Raw genomic sequence first — 19800 nt, forward strand, 5'->3', positions numbered from 1 at the left:
ATGGCTTTGGTCAGTTATTGATCAGTTACAAATAGATTTGGCCAGTTGTTGATCAGTTATAGATAGCTTTGGTCAGTTGCTGATCAGTTATCAATGGATTTATATTGATCGTGATGATTATTCCTGCAGTGAAGGGTGTGACACAAGCCTCACCCACAGCCCTCTCCCCTCCTCAAACACCACTGCTCTGCTGCCCACAGCCTGTGCTTTGAGAAGGAAAATAATTACAAAATAATACAAATCAGCATTGATATGTTCTTTGGAAAACACTTTCCTTTCTCCAGCCACTCAAAAAAAGAAGAGGAAAGGTGCAGCACTGAAGGGCCTTTACCACATCTCAGCAACAACTAATTTTTTCTTCCCTTGCTGCCAAGAGGCAGGAAAAAATCCAGGTATTAATACATCTCTAAGATCTCAATTGTCTGCATGATCTAAGAAGAAATTCAGTGCAGAATGAGATGCCAAAGTCTGAGAGCTTTATAGTCCTGGAGTGTGTTAATTCCAGGTCACATCTCCCCAGATTCTGGGAATGTTTCAGCTTCAGATTTGGCACCTTGATTCCTACAAAGGTCCAAACCCAAAACTCAGCTGCAACAAACACCAAATCCCTGGCTGACCCCTGGGGTTTGAACATCAAGGGATGAGCATGTCCCCAAAATACAGATATCAGCTCAAACAGGCAGAGATCAAACAAACAAAACAAGTCAACAAAAAAATCAATGCAAGAAAACAAAAAAAAAAAAAACAAAACAAAAATAATCCCAAACCTGAGATATTTTAATTGCCTTGACTTTGAGCTTCCCAAGGCTGCACAGTAGCACCACATGCATTATCCACATTTCCATGTCCCATTCCAGCATTCCACACCAGCAGGTCCCTGATGGCATTTCAAGGCAGCACAGAAGTGTTGGCTGCACTGCCCCAAATCAGTGTAATTCCACAAATCAGGATTCAGAATCATCTCAGTGCAGGGTTTTTCACCAGCCTGTCCCCCCCACCCTAGGGCTGTACAGAAATATCCCCCTGCAAGGAGAGGACAGGGTGGGACGAGTGGGAAGGGGACACAGCAGGATGTGTCACCCATCTGTCTCAGTAATATCCCCCTAAAATCAACACATCTTCCCTTTTAATACCCAGGTGGGAACAGAAATTCAGAGCGCCTTACCCTGATAGGACGCCCAGCACCAAGTTGAGCATGAAGAAAGAGCCAATGATGATGAGAGGGATGAAGTAAAGCCAATTCCAGGTGTTTCCTGCAGCGTCATTTGTCTGTAAACAAATGAAAAAAAAAAAACAAAAAAAAAACAAAACACAATTATTATTTCACCTTGGAGAGAAAACACCACCCAGAACCTGCAGGGCAATCCCTGGCAATTCCATAGGAGTGTCCACCACTGATGTCCTGGTCAGTCCTGCTGTGTTCACCAGCTGCAATTCCAGCTAAAGAATTGCTTGTCCCAACATCCATACCATGGTTTTTCCTCAGCTCTAGCGGGGAGATCCCTCTGTTATCTGTCAGTGACCTGGTGAGGGGATGAAATTCACAGGTGACACCAGGCTGGGTGGGATGTGTATGTGCTGGAGGGCAGGAGGTCCTGTAGAGGGTCACATCATGGGGTCACACCATGGCCTGAGGGTCAGCAAGGATCCTGTCCTTGGGTCACAGCTCCAGCCTGGGGCTGGAAAGCTGGAAAAGGCCCTGGAGTGCTGTAACAGTGGCTGTGCATGAGCCCAGGTGTGCCCAGGCCAATGGCACCTGGGCTGTCCCACCATGGTGTGTCCAGCAGGAGCAGAGCAGTGACCACCCCTGTGCTGGGGCACCTCAAATCCTGTGTCCAGTCCTGGGCTCCTCAAGAAGGACCTTGAGGGGCTGGAGTGTGTCCAGGGAAGGGCTGGAGCCCCAGGAGGGGCTGAGGGAGCTGGGCAGGGGCTCAGCCTGGAGCAAAGGAGGCTCAGGGGGCCCTTGTGGCTCTGCACAGCTCCTGACAGGAGGGGACAGCCGGGGGTCAGGCTCTGCTCCAGGGAACAGGGACAGGAGCAGAGGGAACGGCCTCAGGCTGGGCCAGGGCAGGTTTAGATTGGATATTGGGGAAAATTCCTTCATGGAAATGCTGCCCAGCCCCAGCACAGCTGCCCAGGGCAGTGGTGGAGTCCCATCCCTGAAGGGATTTAAAAGCAGTGTAGGGACATGGATCAGTGCTGGGGAACAATGACCTTAAAGGCCTTTTCCAACCTAAACAGTTCCACAGCTCCAGACTGACCCTGCTGCAGGACCAAACCCCATTTTTAGGTGGCCTAGCCCTGTGCAGGCTCCCTGCTGCAGCTTCCTCCCTCCCCAGCTCAGCTCTAACTCCCAGCACCACATTTCCACCTGAACAGAGCCACTCCAGCAGGGAACCACAGCCTTCCCTAAAGCCAGGCTGCAGTTCAGCCCAGGATCTGCTCACACCCAGACAAGGAGTCTGCAAGAGACCCAGGATCTCTGGAATGCTGGAATTCCACATCGCTCACTCAGCACCTCGGGCTCCTGCCAGCCAAACCCACCCTGAGCAGGCAGCAGTGGCAGATGAACAGGAGGGGAGGGTGCTGCAGTTTATGACAAAGTTTCTGCATTCATCAGCCACGAGGGAGCTCTTTGGGGAAGTGCTGAACAGGAAAATGCCACATGGCCATTGACAGAATCCCAGTGCTGAGGAAAATGCAAATTCCTCTCTTGTGTGGGAAGAATGCAGCAATCTGAGGATCTGGTGTTGGGTGGAAGGAAAGGGAGAAGGGGAGCAAAAAGGAAAGTAAAGACCTAAACACATTCTTCTCATCCTTCTCCCTCCTGCAGAGAGTGAAAAAAAACCCAGGAACCCTGAGCTCACCTCCCTGCCCAAAGGCAGAGCCTACAGAGAAAAGCTCAAACACCACCTGGCAAAAACTGCATTAATTCTGATATTGATGCTTTAACTTATTATCTTATATATATCTTATATATATATATCTTATTATAACTTATTATCTGTGATGCTTTTTGGTCACTCTTCCCAATCATATTCCCAAGAGTAATTTTGCTTGCAGGATTCACAGAAGGAAATGTTTTAAATGTGCTTTACCTCAGCCATGCATGTACCTGGTGCCACCTGCAAAGTCTCTGTGTAAGAAGTCGCCTGATGAACAGGCAAAGCCTACACCACAGCATTTCTGACAGGTGATAACATTATTGCACTGATACAAGGAAACTCTTGCATTCTCCTTGTCCTTCTGCAGAGGGTAAAGAAAACCAGGAACGCTGAGCTCAGCTCCCTCCCCAAAAAACTGCTCTCAAACACCAACTGGCAAAAACTGTGTTCATTCTAACTGATATTGGTGCCCTTAACTTATTATCTGTGCTGCTTTTGGCCAGTGTTCCCAGTCATATTTCCAAGAATAATTTTGCTTGCAGGAATCAGAAAAGGAAGAACTTTCACTGTGTTTTACCTCAGCTGTGCATGTACCTGGGGCCACCTCAAAAATCTCTGTATGAGAAGTTACCCAATGAACAGCAAACCTCAAACTGTCAGAGTATTTCTCACAGGTGATTTATAACATTTATATATCAATGCAGGGAGCCCCCAATCAGGGAATAATGTGCTCTGACTCCATGATTGAGAAGGCAATTGCTTTATTAAGTTATATTATATTACACTACATACTATATACTATGCTACTAAACTATTCTATGCTAAACTATACAATACTCAAGAAAACCCTGTGACCCTTTCCACACAGTCACAACACAGCTTTGACCCAACTGGTCAATCAGTCCAAACAACCATCAGCAGAGTCCAGTTAACAGACTCTCTTCACTAAACAGTCTCCATAACACATTCCACATGTGCCAAACTACAGCAGCAGCAAGTAGAGATGAGAATTGTTTTCTCTCTCTGAGCTTTCTCACTGGGAGAGAGAATTATGGATCTCTGTTCAAAGTGTATGTGAATACCACAATTTATATATAACATTTAGAGCTCTGACACAAGTAAATGCCCCCAAGGTTTGTTAATAGGGTGCATGTGTACACAAATCCTTCCTCCAGGATCAAACACGAGACCAGCATCTCCCCAAATAGCAAACACCTCTCAGGAATGGCTGTGTCAGTTGATCAGTGACTCAGAGGAGAGGAGTGGGCACTCAGCAACCTCACCACAATCCCCCCCTGCTCAAGGTGAGGGACAAATGGATTTAAGGAGAAACAGTCCAGAGCAGAAATGCAGGGATGGCTCTGAGCTGCCCAATTAGGGTTTTGAAGGCTTTTGGAATAGCTGACATCCCACCCCAATTCTTCATTCCCTGGTTTAGCTTTCCATTCTTCTCTCTCTTTGCTTTCAGCTCTCTCCTTGTCCTTCTGCCCTGCATCTCTGCAGATGGGCTCAGAGGGAACATGGAAATTCATCCTCAGTGCTTCCTTCCCAACATGAGGGAAAAAGGAGCCACTGATGATGACAGGGATGAAGTAAAGCCAATTCCAGGTGTTGCCTGCAGCATCATTTGTCTGGAAACAGAGAAAAGGAGGAATGGGGAAGTGTCTGGGGCAATTTCATATTTAGGCTTTTATATTTAGGGGCTGTTCTTCAGCTCTCATCTGGTCAATCAAACATCTCTGGTTGCAGCAAGCAGATCCCATCCCGGGAGGGCTCGATGGCCCCTTCCAGCTCATGACATTCCATGGTTCTGTGAGGCTGGGAATGCTGTCAGCAGCCAAGGGGGGCTGGAAGAGGGAACAGATGGGAGAAGGGAAAAGCACATAAACATGCAAAGAGAGTGCAGCGGGTTCACTGCTGCCAAGTGATCATTTATCATTTATTTCTCCATTTGAAGCCCAAACTTGGCGACAGATCCACAATTCCATGCCACGATCAAAGCTCTTAAAAATCAAATGTGTTGAAATACAACCAATTACCCACCCTTCCCTGAGCATCTGCTGGGTTACCTCCTGCTCAGGGCAGGGCAGGGCCTGGCTCTGTTTGCTCTGCCTCGCTCACGAGGATCCAGGACAAATTCCCCTTTGGATATGGTGACAAACACCAGGCAAAATTGGTGACAAAGTGCTCCTGAGAAAGCAGAGACTCCTTGGATGTGCAGCACCTTTCCCAGTGCTCCCAAGTGTGACAGATGAGTAATGCCATGGTTGACTCTCACAATTAAGAGGCAAATATCCTGCATATTTGTCACGGTTGACTCTCACAATTAAAAGGCAAATATCTCCTGTAAGGAGAAGTTTTATAGATTTGTAGTTATGTTTTATAACAATTAAAAGGCAAATATCCTGTATATATGGTAGGAGAAGTTTTATAGCTTTATAGTTATTGTTTTATCACAATTAAAAGGCAAATATAATGTATATATGTTAAGAGAAGTTTTGTAGATTTATAGTTATGTTTATCACAATTAAAAGGCAAATATTATGTATACATGTTAGGAGAAGTTTTATAGATTTATAGGTTTTGTTTTATAGATTTGTAGTTATATTTTATAGATTTATAGTTGTGTTTTACCACAATTAAAAGGCAAATGTCATGTATATATGTTAGGAGAAGTTTCGTAGACTTACTGTTTACCCCCCTGGGGTTGTTATCAGGGGTGCCCTGGGTTTGGGACATTTGGGAGGGTCACTCGTTACCTCCAAAAAAGATACAAGGAAGTGAATTCCACCACTGGACAGTGAAGGGGGAGTCAATGAACAGAACTTTGGGGGGGCTAAAGGGTTAAAAGATGAAACCACCATTGTGTGGGTGAGCACATGGTGGGAAAAATCCTCTGCTCCCAGTGCTGTAATACTGTCTCTATTCAGTCTTCTGTTGCATTTTTGGTAAGGTTTTAATAAACCTTTTAAATGTTCTGGAAGTGAGTCTCATTTCTCACCCAAGCAAGCTGGAGCCCAAGTACAGGGTACAGCCTCAGCTCTGCCACAGGGAGAGGCTTTTAATGACTCAAAACCTGTTTGGTGCCAGGAAAACCAAACTCCTTCCCCCAGGGAAAGCCCCCAGAGTCTCACAGGCAGCTCTGTGTGCCCTGAGCCCTTCATCCACAGAGCCACTGAGCTCCAGGCTCGCTCATTAAGCAGGAGGAGCCAAGAGATCAAATCAATTTTTATGTTCCAGCTACAACATTTCACTGCTGTAACGTCTGGCAGTCTGTCAGTGCCACTTGTGCCCACAGAGATGTAACAGGAGGGCAAGAGAAAATAAATACTCAACACAATGTGCCAGAATTACAGCCAGAAATTCAGGAGGGGCTCACAGGGGGCTCTCACACTGCTCCTGAGCCTTCTGGTTAAAAACAGCCATGGGGCTCTTCACAAGCACCCCCTGAGCAGTGCCCACACCCAGCCCCAGGAGTGCCCCGAGCATGGAAAGATCCACATCCCCTAAGTGTGACAGCACAGGGCTCCCACAGCTGCACAGAGGGAAACTGAGGCAGCTGAGGGGCACTTTCAGGGCCACAGTGATCTCACCTCAAACATCTACAGCCCACACAGACTCTGCACCCCTGGAGTGCTCTCCCTAAAATTCTGAGCTCTGCTCAGCCCCAGCTGCTCCCACTCCTGACCTGGCACTCGTAGAGAGACACACCCAGCATGGTAAAATACTGAAATACCCCTGATACCTTGTGCAGGCTGCCCTAGAACAGAGGCTGGACAGAGCTAAAGAATAAAGCAGGGATTTATTCAAAGGCCTCCATGGATCCACCTTGGGCAGCACAAGAGCCCAGCCAGGGCTGCACCCAAGATGAACCAAAATGGCCCCAAAATGCACGGCCGGGCACGGGGTCTCTCCCTGGGATCAGTTCTGCTCCATTTGCACCTTGCAGTTCCTTGTCCCATTCCAGCTTTAGCCCAGGCAGTCCCACCCTGCTTGTTTTTCTCTCTCCAGCCCACGGGGTTTGTGCTCTTGGGCTGAGATTTGGATCATTTGTCCTTGGTGCCCAGCTGGAGCAGGAATTGTTTTGTCTCCCTGCTCTGTGCACAGAGCTCACCATCCCCTGATGTGAAGCCCAGACCCACACACTAAAGCAGCACAGAATGTGAAAAATAGAAAAGCCAAAACCTGAGGCATCACCCAGTTCCTAAATCTCCAAAGCTTCTCTCCAGCCTATTCCAGGCAATTCTGCTCAATTGGCCACCCTGGAGCTGCTGTCCCTGTCCACAGCTGGGTGTCATAGGACAGCCTTTCTCTGTTCTCTCCCTATTGCTGCCTTTTTGGGGATATCTAAAACCAGAGGCCAGACAAAATTAAGGCAATAAAAAGCAGGAATATTTATTGAAGGGCCTTCAGGTACATTTAGGGCAGACACGGCCCCTCAGGGGCTACACCCAAAACGAATGATGGGTCACAGGTTTTTCACACTTTTATAAGTTTGGTCCATTTGCATATTGGGGGGTAATCTGCCAATTACAGCTTCAGCTAATGAAGTCATTTACCCCAAGTTTGCTCCCCCAAAACTCGCTTTTGTTTCCATCTCTGGGGCCTGAGGCAGTGAGGTGTCCTTGATTGCCAGGCCTGGAGAGGAATTGTTGTGTCTGCCCCAAATGGGAAAGCACCAGCTCACACTGAATGTGGAGTTTGGAGTTATCCACCAAAGAACTGCAGGGTTACAAATGTATGGAAAATATAAAAGCTCAAATCCTAAGGGATCACTGTACTGGCTCTGAGCACCCAGGGGCTCTCTCCTCCCTCTGTGCCCAGTGCTGGTGTCCCCAGGCAGTGACAGCACAGCCACTCCTCAGGGTGCAGGGATCTGGGGGGAATTCTGGCAGCTGTAGCAGTCTCAGAAGCCAAAGGCTGCTGTCCTGCAGGGGATTAAAGCCCTGAGCTGCAGAACAGGGCATTCCCCAGCACAGCACACAGCACTTCCCAGCAGCAGGCCTTTGTGAGGTGTCCAAAAGCAGAGCAGGGCCAGGGTTAATCCTCACTCTGTGCCTCAGGCACACAGAGCTGCTCAGGCCCTGCTCACCCTGTTAACACTGTGTCTGGTTATTAATTCATTCCAAATACCCTTTGAAACAATCCACTTGAAAGCAGCCAACTGCTGCTTGCACTGTGCTGCAGAGCCCAGAAATGCCCTTTTATCCCCTCTCATCTCCTGTCCTGCAGCCCTGGCCATTGCCCACCTTCCCAGGGCTGCTCCAAGGGGCATTTCCTCATCCCTGGAAGTGCCCGAGGCCAGCTTGGATGGGGCTTGGAGCAACGTGGGATAGTGGGAGGTGTCCCTGCCCATGGTGGAGGTGGAATGAGGTGAGCTTTAAAGTCTCTTCCAGCCCAAACTGTAGGAATGTCGGGGGTAGGATGGTGGGGATGGACAGAGACGAGAGATTTCTGAAGCCTGGGCTTAGAACTTGGGGTTCATTGCAAAGGGCCTGGGTGCAGGGCCCTGCTGGGAGCTGCCAAACACAGCTCAGAGCAGGAATGAGAGAAGAGAGGGGGAGAGAGGATGAGAGAGAGAGGATGAGAGGATAAGAGAGTAAGGGAGTAAAAAGGGTAAGAGAGCAAAGTTCCCATTACAGTACAATAAATCTTCTTCTGTGTTGAATATTCTGATTCTCACTAACCAATCTAGTACAAGATACAAATCCTATAGCATTTCCATACAGCCTATAAGAATCATTACATCACCATCCTGTGTTACATTTTAAACCCTACAAACTCCTCTTTGGGCCCCTTCTGCCAAGCTGTAGGGTCTGCTCTGACCCTTGGGCCTGTCTGCAAGCAGAGGGTGTTGTTCCATCAAAAGGGGATCACCTTCAGCTGGCCACACCATTGTTTTCCAGTTGTTCAGTAACTGAGGTATCTCAAAGCTTGCTTTCATTTCTATCTTGCTTATAGTTTCTATATTCTCAAAATCTTTTGCCAGACAATCATATTTATAAGGCTTTCCTGTTTCATCTTCCCAACACCAAACCAATCTGGGATTCTCATTCTTGTTGCTTCTCTGTGCTCCAGCCCCATGCCATCACCAGGAAATGCCCATAAAAGCCTGGCCTGCTCCAGCATCCTTCTCCCAGCCCATCCCCATCCCCTCCCTGGCTCCCCAGGGTCTCTGCCTGCTTTTGGCTCTTGCTCCCCATCCCCAGGGAGCCTCAGGCTCACCAGATCATCCGCAGCTCCCACTGTGACTCCATCAAAGGGAGCAGGAGCTGCTTTGGGAGGGGAAGGAACATCACACAAAATAACCTTTAATGTCAAAGACAAACAATTAAGGGGCTGCCATGTAAATGTTTCCTGACTAGGGGTTAATAACAGGATTTAATTGGACAGATACAGCCAAACACCACAAACCATTTGTTTTTACCGTGTTTCTAATCAAAATACAAAATAGAGCACACCTAGATTTACTCACAGAATTTAATCAATGGCACAGCCTGACTTATTCAGGGCAATTAAAGGCTAATATTCCCTTAGTTAAGTGTTTTTGCATTGAGAACTCTCAGTTGTCTTGGAGAGATGAACTCTCTTCACCCTCTGTCTGATTTTTCACAACTCTCTTCCTCACCATTTCTGATAATTAGCAAAGCTGTTTACGGGTGATTTATTTCTATCTGCTCCTATTCTTACATTTAAATGAACATAGAAATTACTAAGAATAAAACTAAAAATATTTCAAGCATGTACAAGAGCACCTGGAACCTGCCTTATGATGAAAGCAGAAAGAGAAAAAAGCCTTTTTTTTTTTTTTTTTTTTAAAGGCTTTAATCTTTTAAACATTCTGTAAGCTTTCTGACTCAGAAACACCACTGAGCCCTGCGCTGAGGAGTCTCTGCTGCAATCCCCACCCTGCCAGGAGGTGAAATTGGGTCACAGCCAGGGGAAAGGTGAGCTGCTCCCACCTTCCCCAGCAGGGCAGTGAGAGAAATCCCAATTCTCAAGTGCTGACCTATGGATGCTGAGAACTGACCTATGGATGCTGGTCAGAGATAAAAGTCAGATAAACTTTCCCAGGTATGCTCTGTGCAGTTTTGTGAAAGTTCAGAGAAGGAATTAAAACAATTCTTGATCTTTGCAGCTGGTGTTGTTTTCCCCTAAGATATTTACAAGAGTGTGTTTTAACATGGCTATGTCTTCTGTGAGGAACACCCCTCAGCTGGAGGTTTCCATGGCTGGAATTGGGATGGACAGGATTTCAGGAGCCTCTAAACTTCATGCAAGGTCCAGACAACAATTTGAGACTGGAGACACAGCCTTGAAATGCACCAGGGGAAGTTTAGGCTGGGAATTGGGAAAAAAACTCTTCACTGAAAGGGACTGAGCACTGGAATGGAGTCACTGTCCCTGGAGGGGTTTATAAAACACTGGATGTGACACTTGGGGTCATGGTTTCATTGACAAGGTGGTGTTAGGTCATAGGTTGAGATCATCAAGTCCAAAGGTGTTTTCCAACCCAATTCTGGGATTCTGTGATCTGATCTCCTCTGACAGCACATTGTACCTGTGCCTTTGTGGGGAATTTGGACACTAGGGAAGATCCCATGGCAGAGGAAGTGTTTCCTGAGAGCTCTTTGGGATCTGATCTCCTCTGAGAGCACATCATACCTGCACCTTTGTGGGGATTTGCACACCAGGAAAGATCCCATGGCAGAGGAAATGTCTCCTGGAAGCCCTTTGGGATCTGATCTCCTCTGAGAGCACATTGTACCTGTGCCTTTGTGGGGATATGGACACCAGGAAGGGTCCCATGGCAGAGGAAGCGTTTCCTAGAAGCCCTTTGGGACGGGGTCAGCAGTTGTAGGAAAAGCCCTCAGAGAGTCCCCAGTGGCCTCTGCCCTCCCCTCACACGCCTGAGCTCTGGGAGGAGACCCCAAACCCCTGCACATTCACACTCAGATCCAGGCTCCTGAGAGGATCCTCTCTCTTTGAGGTCTTTGAGCTACTCCACTCCTCCTTTTCACCTTCACACACACCTCGATCACCTCCCCCTTTAGGATTCTCATTTCCCACCTTTCATTTCCCCTGACAGGACCCAGAAAGTGCCAAAGAAGAGTGAAGGGAGATATAATTCCCTCAAATACACCAATCCAGAGCTGGGCTTTCCTCTGAAAGCATCCAAATGCATAAAATCAAGACAAATATGAGAAGACTCTGGGAAAAATCCTCAAAGCTGGCAGCATTTTAATTTTGCACAATAGCAGTAGATGTAGGAACACGTTTTAACTGTAGTTGTTGCAAGCAATATTAATGTTAATTCAGCCAAGTTTAAATAGAAGCAAATCCTCCCTTTTGTTTCGCCCCTTCTGCAGAGCTGGGGAGGCTGAAAAAGCAAAACCACTGCTGTTTTATGCCTTGATCCAAAGGCTTATGGCACCAATATATCAATACATAAATATGCTAACAGGGTTTCTTGATAAAAAATTCATTCTTTCCCCAGCTAGCATGAACTCACTCAGCTGCTTTATTCATGAGCCTGCCTGGCACTGGGAAAGCTCTGCCACTGTCAAAAAGAACAGGCTGGCCAAGGGACTCTACCTCTTTTTAATGGTTTTATTTTCATTTCACAGCCTCTCCTCCCTTTCTTTTATTTTTAAACAGCTGTGGGCTTGAATTATGGATGGAAACTCAGTTCAGACTGCTCCTGGTGGGGACAGGTGAGGCACATTTAGGGTGAGGAAGGGCAGCCTCTGCATGGAGCTCTCCAGAGGGAGTTTTATCCCAGCAAACACCTGCCCAGCCCCTCTCTGAGCCCCATGGGGTGCTTATCTGGAGGATAAGGAGGATTTCAGGCCAGGTTAGATGAGGTTTGGAGCAGCCTGGTCTGGTAGAGGCTGTCCCTGTCCTCAGCAGGGAGGCTGGAACCAGCTGATCTCTAACGTCCCTTCCAACCCAAACCATTCTGTGATTCTCTGAGGATGCATTTCACACATTCTACCACAAATCTAAAAGCCAAAGAGCTCACAAGATCAAGTAATTCCAGCATTTCACAAAATGGGACGCAGGCTGAGGTGCTGCAGGGGCAGCAGGTTCAGCCAGCAAAACCCCAAATATTCTGATTCCTGCCAGCAGTGCCTCAGCCCCCATCCACAGGGTTCCCTGAGCACACAGGGCTGGCATTTTCTGGGAAGGGGCACAAGGAGAGCACAGGAGCTCTTGGGTGTTGCAGTTGGAGGAAGCACCTTGAAAAACAAATTTTGCTGCTGAGGTTGGAGTTCTTATCAAGCACAAATCATTCATCGAGAGAACTCCTGCGTGAGTCAAGCTGCACTTGGAGGAAATTCAGCACTCCCTGGACGTGGTGTTCTTATCTGCAAAGGCTTCAGGTGTCTGAGGAGTCAAAGCTGTCCCCAAGTGTGCTCTGAAAGTCATGAGAAGGGAGAAATACCCCTGGGTATAAATGTATAAACACAGAAAAAGATTTAGAGCCCTGCTCTTCTGGCTGCTCAGGGACACAGGAGATTTCCTGTGTCTGCATCCAGACCCACACAGAGATTTGCTGGTCTAGTGAGTAGATGCAGAATAAACTTTTCCTGCCACTCAGCAGTTCCTGGGCCCTGCAGCCCCTTGGTCAGCAAAGACACAGAGAAATTCCCAGAGCAATCCAACAATCCAGCATTTGCTGCTTTGAGCAGAGGAAACTGTGGGGCAAGGCCCAAAATTATGTTGTTATTGCAAATAACAGCCCTAAGGATAATGCACAGGCCTCCTCATCATCCTCATGCAGATCCAGACTCTTTCTGATTTTCCCTGTAAACATCACCAGCAAATACTCCCAAGAAGTTTCCAGCAGCAGAAAATTGGCTGAATGAATTAAAGCCTTGATTCCGTTGTATGAAATCATAACCAAGGGCTGTTGCACACCTGCATTCTCCAGCAGAGGACTGGCAATGAGCACAGTATCGATTTATTTCGGTTAGGCCACCTTCTCATTCTTATCTTCTAATGAGACACCTCCAGCAGTTCAGCTTTCCCTTAAGTATGAGCAAAAAATATCCTTGTAAATAAATCTACGGCTCAGGAGCTGGAGCTGAGAGCTCAGTTCTGCAGAACTGAGAGCACAGCACAGCCCCCAGGCCCAAGAGCCCTTTGTCAATTCAATTCCTACTCAGAACAAGATTCCAAAGGTCTTTTACCCCTCCCATTTCCCTGCTTCAGATAAAACAGAACAAAAAATCAGTTGGGCATGATCCTCTTGGCTCCATCTAAAGACATTTCATAAGGTTTTCTGAAGACATTTTAAATAAAAAGTACTCTGCTCTAGGAAAGAAAAGGGTTTTTCCTAACTAAAAGCCTTGCCAAGTTGTTCCAAATTTGAATGAGAACTGCCTGTGAAATTCCAAATTGAAGTGTGAAAATATTTACTACAGTGTATATTCATTAAGCCTGTAAAAAATGATGAGCCCAGCTCAAAGCTGCTCCTCTCTGGGTTCCAGGAGGAGGAAACAACCTGGGAACAGGGATGAACAGCAAAGGTTTTGCCACAGACCAGTTAAACAAACCAGCCCCAGAAGGAGCAGGGACACTCAGGGTGTTTTTTGGGATGAGCTGCTTCCCACAGCTCCTGGGTGATTTTCCTCCCCTGCAAGAGCTGGATTTTAGAATCATAGAATATTTTGGGTTGGAAGGGACCTTAAAACCCATCTCATCTCTCCCCCTGCCATGGGCAGGGACACTTTCCACCACCCCAGGTGGTTCCAAACTCCATCCAACCTGGACTTGGACACTCCCAGGGATGGGGCAGCCACCACCTCTCAGGCAATCTGTTGTTTCTTCTCCAAAAGACAAAGTTCCTGGCAGAACAGAGCCTTTAAAAAGAAAATTTTAACCCATTTTTTAATCACAGCAACACCTTTATTCTTTCTTGTGTTTTCACACACCATCCCTGGCAGTGGGGCCAGGTTGGTTAGCAGACACCTGTCTTTTCAACAACTACAAAATCAAGTGGAACTTCCACTTTGGGTTTTCTCAGACCCATTGTGTCACTCTGTGCCACTGCAGCCCCTGATGCAGCAGGGATGGCAGAGCACTGGCATGATCTGAAAGCACTCAGATGCCTTTTTCATCCTGGGCAGGGAAGCAATTGCCAGGCATGTTCAGGGCTGTTTGTACCCTCGCTGCTTTCATGCTGTTGAGCTGCAAGTGGATTTCTTCAGCTGGAGGTTTTTTTCTTGGCAAGCCCCCACGGTTATGCTGCTGTTTGGAGAGGTTTCACTGCTTTTCAGAGAGCAACTGCTGCCTTGAAGAGACTCTTGAAGTTTGTCTGATATATGTCACTCTCCTGCTGAATATCTGAAATGTCTCCTATTAAACCTGGAGGTGGCCACCCTGCTGTCATTTGGAATAAATCTTCCCTGAGACATTAAATAAACCCCAGAAGATTCAGGGAGGTGCTTCAGCTCCTGCTCAGCCTCACACATTTGCTCAAGGGCTGTTCTGAGCAGGGTAATTTGCTGGAGCAGGGCTGAAATGTCTCAATCCTCTCAGGCTTGTATCACTGGCTGGGGTCTGTGTACAAATCACAAACAGGACAGGGCTGCTGGGAACGTGCCTTGAGCTGTTTGATTTTCCAGCATCAGTCTCATTACATGGTTATGACAATGAGAAGATGCCATCAGCTCACATCCCTGGCAGCAAACCAAGAACCTAATGTTAGAACTTACTTTCAAAGTTTTTTGGCCAATCACACAAAGCCAAAGCACACTGACAGTAGTTCTATCCAAGCACTCTAAGTACATGTACCTTTGATTAAACAATGCTTGCTTATTTCAAATACAATACCTGCTTGTGAGCCTTAAAACACAATGCACAGAGCTCCATTATTAAGCTTCAACCTTTCTAATATCTTGCTAGATAAACTTTTCTGTAGCTTAGGGAGTTATTCTAGACAAGTGTTAATGCACAGACCATTGTTCTATTTGTCCTTGTTTTTCTACATTTTACATAATTTCTCTGCTGACCTATCTCATGGCTGCTGCTTAGCTCTAATCACAATTCTGCTGCCTCTGAGGCTGCCTTTTGCAGCTTTCCCAAAACCCTCTGATTTTATGGATTCCCACAGTTTGGAGGGAATGCCCACATGGGGCACGGGGTCAGCTAGGCTGTGTTCCCAGATGGATGGAAACAAACGTGGGCACAAACATGCACCACTCTTGGCATTTAAATATTCCAAATATTCAGCCTTAGGCTTACTCCACACATTTCCTATTCCAGCATCTTTGGGTTTCTGCAAACCTTTTAGAGGAGGAAGCAGGCAAAGCCTGCATCCCTTAGAAGAGCTGGGGATTCAAACAGGGTCTGCAGCCCTCCAGAACCCAGGAGGAAAGCAGCAATAATGGGCAGAATTGGGGCTGGTGTAGGGCTCTTGTGCTGACAGCTCACACAGGATCCATCAGCTGTGCAGATTCCTCCTTTCACCACGCGCTTTCCCCTCACAGAAGCTTGTGCTGCTTGTTCAGTGCTTCACGAGGGATTTTTCCTACAAATCCGTGGATGCTCACACCAATTTATTGTGCTCCTGGACTGCTACATCCCACCAGGTCTCATTGGTAGCAAGTTTGGTGTTCCAAAGCCTGGAGTGAGGCTTCTCCCTGGGGAAAAGGGAGTTGAGAAATCCACTCCATCTGGTGCTCAGGGGAGTTCAGAGCAGAGAGCTCCAGGGAGGGGTTTAAGGCACAGAAAAATTTGGATATTTTTCCACAAATGAGTGGTAGCTGAGTCTGTTTACATAAGAATTTCTGAAATTTGAGATGCTGAGATGTCTGTCACACACCAGTGATCAGCTAAGTGAATGGAGGGTGACCTAAAAGACTGATTTTTCTACATAACAATAAATCTGTCTGATACTCAAAATAACCACAGGTTGTAACAACATAATGGAAGGGAGGAAGCTTGAATCCAGCAGGAAACATGGATGAAATGCACATCTCAACTGACAAAATGTCTGTGTGCCAACAGCAGGGGTGTAAGGGGCTCATGGGGGGCACACAGGCCACATGGGGGCTCTTGTGGCATTCACATTCTGAAAAAATCCCTTCACCCAAGGTTTTCTCCTGGGAAGCTGAGCAGCCTCAGAGAAAAGGAAAACAATTCTTATCTCATTTGCTTCTCCTGTGTTGTGCTCATGTGGAATGTGTTTGGAGGTTGTTTACCCACAGGTGATTGTTCCATTGCATTCTGCTGGGAGTTGTTTTCACTCTTTGGCCAATCAGGGCCAAGCTGTGTCAGGACTCTGGAGAGAGTCAGGAGTTTTCATTATTATCTTTTTAGCATTCAGTAAGGATCCTTTCTGTATTCTTAATTAGTACAGTATAGTATTCTTTAATATAATATAGTATAATAAAATAATAAATTATCCTCCTGAGCACACGGAGTCAGGTGCATCATTCCTGCCTTTGCTGGGGCATCCCTGCAAACACTACAGGTTCTCTCTGTTTGGATGGGTTCCACACATCCAGAGCTCCCATTGTGGTTTTGTGCTCAAGTGAATAGTTGGGCTGAACTGGTTTGGGGTTTTTGTGCAAGGGTTTGGTCACCCCTAAGTGTGTCCCTGCCTTCCAGTACCCCTTCTACAAACCCCCATGCACAGGAGAGGTTTTTCCCTCCCTCCCCACCAGCCTTTCCCTCACAAACCAGCCCTGCACTCAGAGCTGCTGCCAGGCTCTTGGCTCCTGCTCCAAACTCTGCCTTCACTGCCCTACTTTCCTGCAGATGATTGGTGATACTGAGCCACAAAACCAACAAAATCAACATTAACCCCACAGCTCCAGGCTGGGAATTATCATTTATGTGCTCGCCGAAGGTGGCTGGTTCTTATTAGCAAATTCAAATCACCCTAACTCGATAGCGAGTGCAATTGAGCACTTAACAGCATTAGGAGATTTTTCTCCTCTTTATGAAGCTGCAGGGAGAAAGAGAGAGCACAATTACCTCGTGGCACAGCTCAGGAGCTCAGCTCCCATCTCCATCACAGCTGCACGACACCAGCATGTGACACGTGCCCTGCTGGCTTTGTCCCCAGCAGGGGCCTGGGCATCTCCAGGAGCAAATGCACAGTGACAAGAGAGGTTCAGCACTGGTGAGCAGCAAATCCCAAGGGTAACATCTCCCCAGGTCAGGGCTGGAGGGGATTTTACACCAGATCTGTCGCCCAGCTGTGAGGCAGATGCTGTGTGCTCTGAAAAGCTGAGAGATCAGAACAGGCTCTGCTGCAGACAAAGCCATGGTGACATTCCTTCACACACCTGTGGGCATTGCATGTTGCAGCATTCATTTTTCATCTGTTGGTTCCTCCCTTCCCACATGTGCTTTGTTTCAGGATTCCCCCAGAGGGTGCTGGCACTGCCCAGGCTCCCCAGGGAATGGGCACAGCCCTGAGGCTGCCAGAGCATTTGGAAAACACTCCCAGGGATCCCAGGAAGGGATTGTTGGGGTGTCCTGAGCAGTCCTGGTCATCCTTTCAGCTGTGATTCCCTGATCTCCATCTCTTCAAAGACCCAGCTGAATCCTGAGCTGTGTGCCAGGGGAAGCAGAGCTCCCTTCTTGTTCTCAGCTTGCTCTGGTGCAGCTCTCAATGCCAAGCCTGGCCCAGCCCCTGCTCTGCTTTCCCAGTGCTGGTCCCTTCCAACCCTGGATTCTGACACCCCACATTCACCTGGAGCAAAACTTGATCCTTGGAAATGACAGGAACAACAAAGGAACCATATCAGAAATGTGCTGTGGGGTTCAGAGTGGCAAAACAAAGCCTCTCCTTGTGCTTATTTTCCCTGTTAATGAAAGGAAAACCCTTCAGCAGCTTTTCCTTTGGCTGCCTGCTCACACTTCTGCTGGTTAAACAACTTTGCTTCTCAATATTTATTCACAAGGAGAACTGATCATGCACAGAGAGTGTTCACAGGAGCCTGAACCTCCTCACAGACACTGCTGCTGCCAGTCCCAGGACACCCCTGCAAACACAACATTTCTTCTCTCTCCTCTCAATATTCAGCAATTGTGGGTCTGGGATTCAGTGGTTTGGCTTCAGGTCACTTCTAACAGAGAGCAGAACAACTGCTCCTCATTGTACCAGGAGAGAAGAGCAATCTCAGTGCCACCAGTCCCACCAGTGACACAGAGCAGTCCCAGTGTCACCTGCAGAGTCCCACAGGCTCTGCTGGAGCAGTCACTGTGCCACCAAATCAGCTGTGACAGTCCCCATGAGCAAAGCCAAGTGCAACCTCCCCCCAGAAGCCACAATCTGAGCAAAGGGCCAGCAAAAGGACATTTAGTCACCTGTGAGCCTTATCTGGCGGGTTTCAGAGGCGCTTAAGGTGGAGGTTCTTGAGCCCTGAGGAATCTCAGCCAGGGAGCAAAGAGGAGCCTTCATCCAAGTCTGAGCTGAGGGGATCTGCTCTGTGTTATTTATTTCTCTTCTGTTCTCTGTAGCACATCCAAGCCGCACCCTCACACCCCAACCTGGTTGTTTGCTCAGGAAATCACCTCATGGTCCAGGTAACCAGTGCTGGTCACATCCAAACTCCTCCTGAGGAACATCCTTGGATCCCCCAGCTCACACTTGGGAGCAATGGAGACCAAGAGTCACAGGTTTGATCTTCACAAATAAACCTGTCACTGGCACAGGGTGCCCAGAGCAGCTGTGGCTGTCTCTGCATCCCTGGCAGTGCCCAAGGCCAGGCTGGACAGGGCTTGGAACAGTGGGAGGTGTCCCTGCCCATGGTGAAAGTGGAATGAGAGGAGGTTTAAGGTCCCTTCCAACCCAACCATTCCATGATTCTATGAAACACCCCAAAAAGACACATATGAGCTCTCCAAACTGGGACAGCAGAGTCTCTTCTGCCCCTACAGCCCCAAAACCATCCCACCAACAAAACCATCTCTGGGCTGGGCTGCAAATGGAACAACAATTACATCCCAGCCTTTCATTTCTGTATCTTAGGAATAAAGAAATTCAAAGATGTTGAGTTTGTGGGGTCCCCAGGATGAGGTGAAGAGATGAGTCTGACTCCATGTTCTCAGAAGGCTATTATATTATATTATATTATATTATATTATATTATATTATACTATATTATATTATACTAAAACTATACTAAAGAATACAGAAAGGATACAGACAAAAGGCTTAACAAGAATGATAATGAAAAACTCGTGACTGACTCAGGAAGTCTGACACAATTGGCTGTGATTGATCATTACTTAAAAACAATTCACATGGAACCAATCATTCACCTGTTGGTAAACAATGTCCAAGCCACATTCCAAAGCAGCAAGCACAGGAGCAGCAATCAGATAATTGTTGTTTTCATTCCTCTCTGAGGTTTCTCAGCTTCCCAGGAGAAAATCCTGGGCAAAGAGGATTTTTCAGAAAATATCATGGTGACATCCCACCAACAAAACCATCTCTGGATTGGGCTGAAAATGGAACAACAATTATATCCTAGCCTTTCATTTCTGTATCTTAAGAATAAAGAAATTCAATGACACAAAAAGGAATGAAAAATACCAAATGAATCATAAGGTATTTTAATGCAGGGAGGGTAAAGTTCCAGTTGGGATCCAATTTAAGGTAGATTTATATCTTGTTTGAACTGTTCATCCCTACTCACAAGCACATTGAGTTAGGCCCAGTCCACAGTCTTGGAAGACCCACTGGACACTAATATTTGTCAGTAGGAAATGGAAGAAACATGAAAATCTCTTGCCATTAAGATCAAACGAGAGCGAGGGTGCACTTTGACATTTCTGCTCTCCTGCAAGAAGCCCCCACTTTGCAAAGCAAATTCCACTGTGGAGCTTTGAACTCCTGGAAAGATGAAAGGTGAAAGCTCAGCTCACTGAAAGTCAGCACTGAGCTTTCTGA

General features: G+C 47.2%; 1 protein-coding gene across 1 annotated transcript in view; it reads right to left on the reverse strand.

Annotated features, from left to right (window-relative positions):
• Positions 1–19800, reverse strand: part of LOC131566863 (voltage-dependent N-type calcium channel subunit alpha-1B-like) — a 317557-nt gene that overhangs the window by 161768 nt on the left and 135989 nt on the right. Inside the window, exon 7 of the mRNA XM_058818307.1 lies at positions 1166–1269. Coding sequence (XP_058674290.1) covers positions 1166–1269 — 104 coding nt within the window. The remainder of the gene's footprint in view (positions 1–1165; positions 1270–19800) is intronic.

Source organism: Ammospiza caudacuta, chromosome 21 (genome assembly GCF_027887145.1).
Source record: "Ammospiza caudacuta isolate bAmmCau1 chromosome 21, bAmmCau1.pri, whole genome shotgun sequence".
Lineage (NCBI taxonomy): Eukaryota > Metazoa > Chordata > Aves > Passeriformes > Passerellidae > Ammospiza > Ammospiza caudacuta.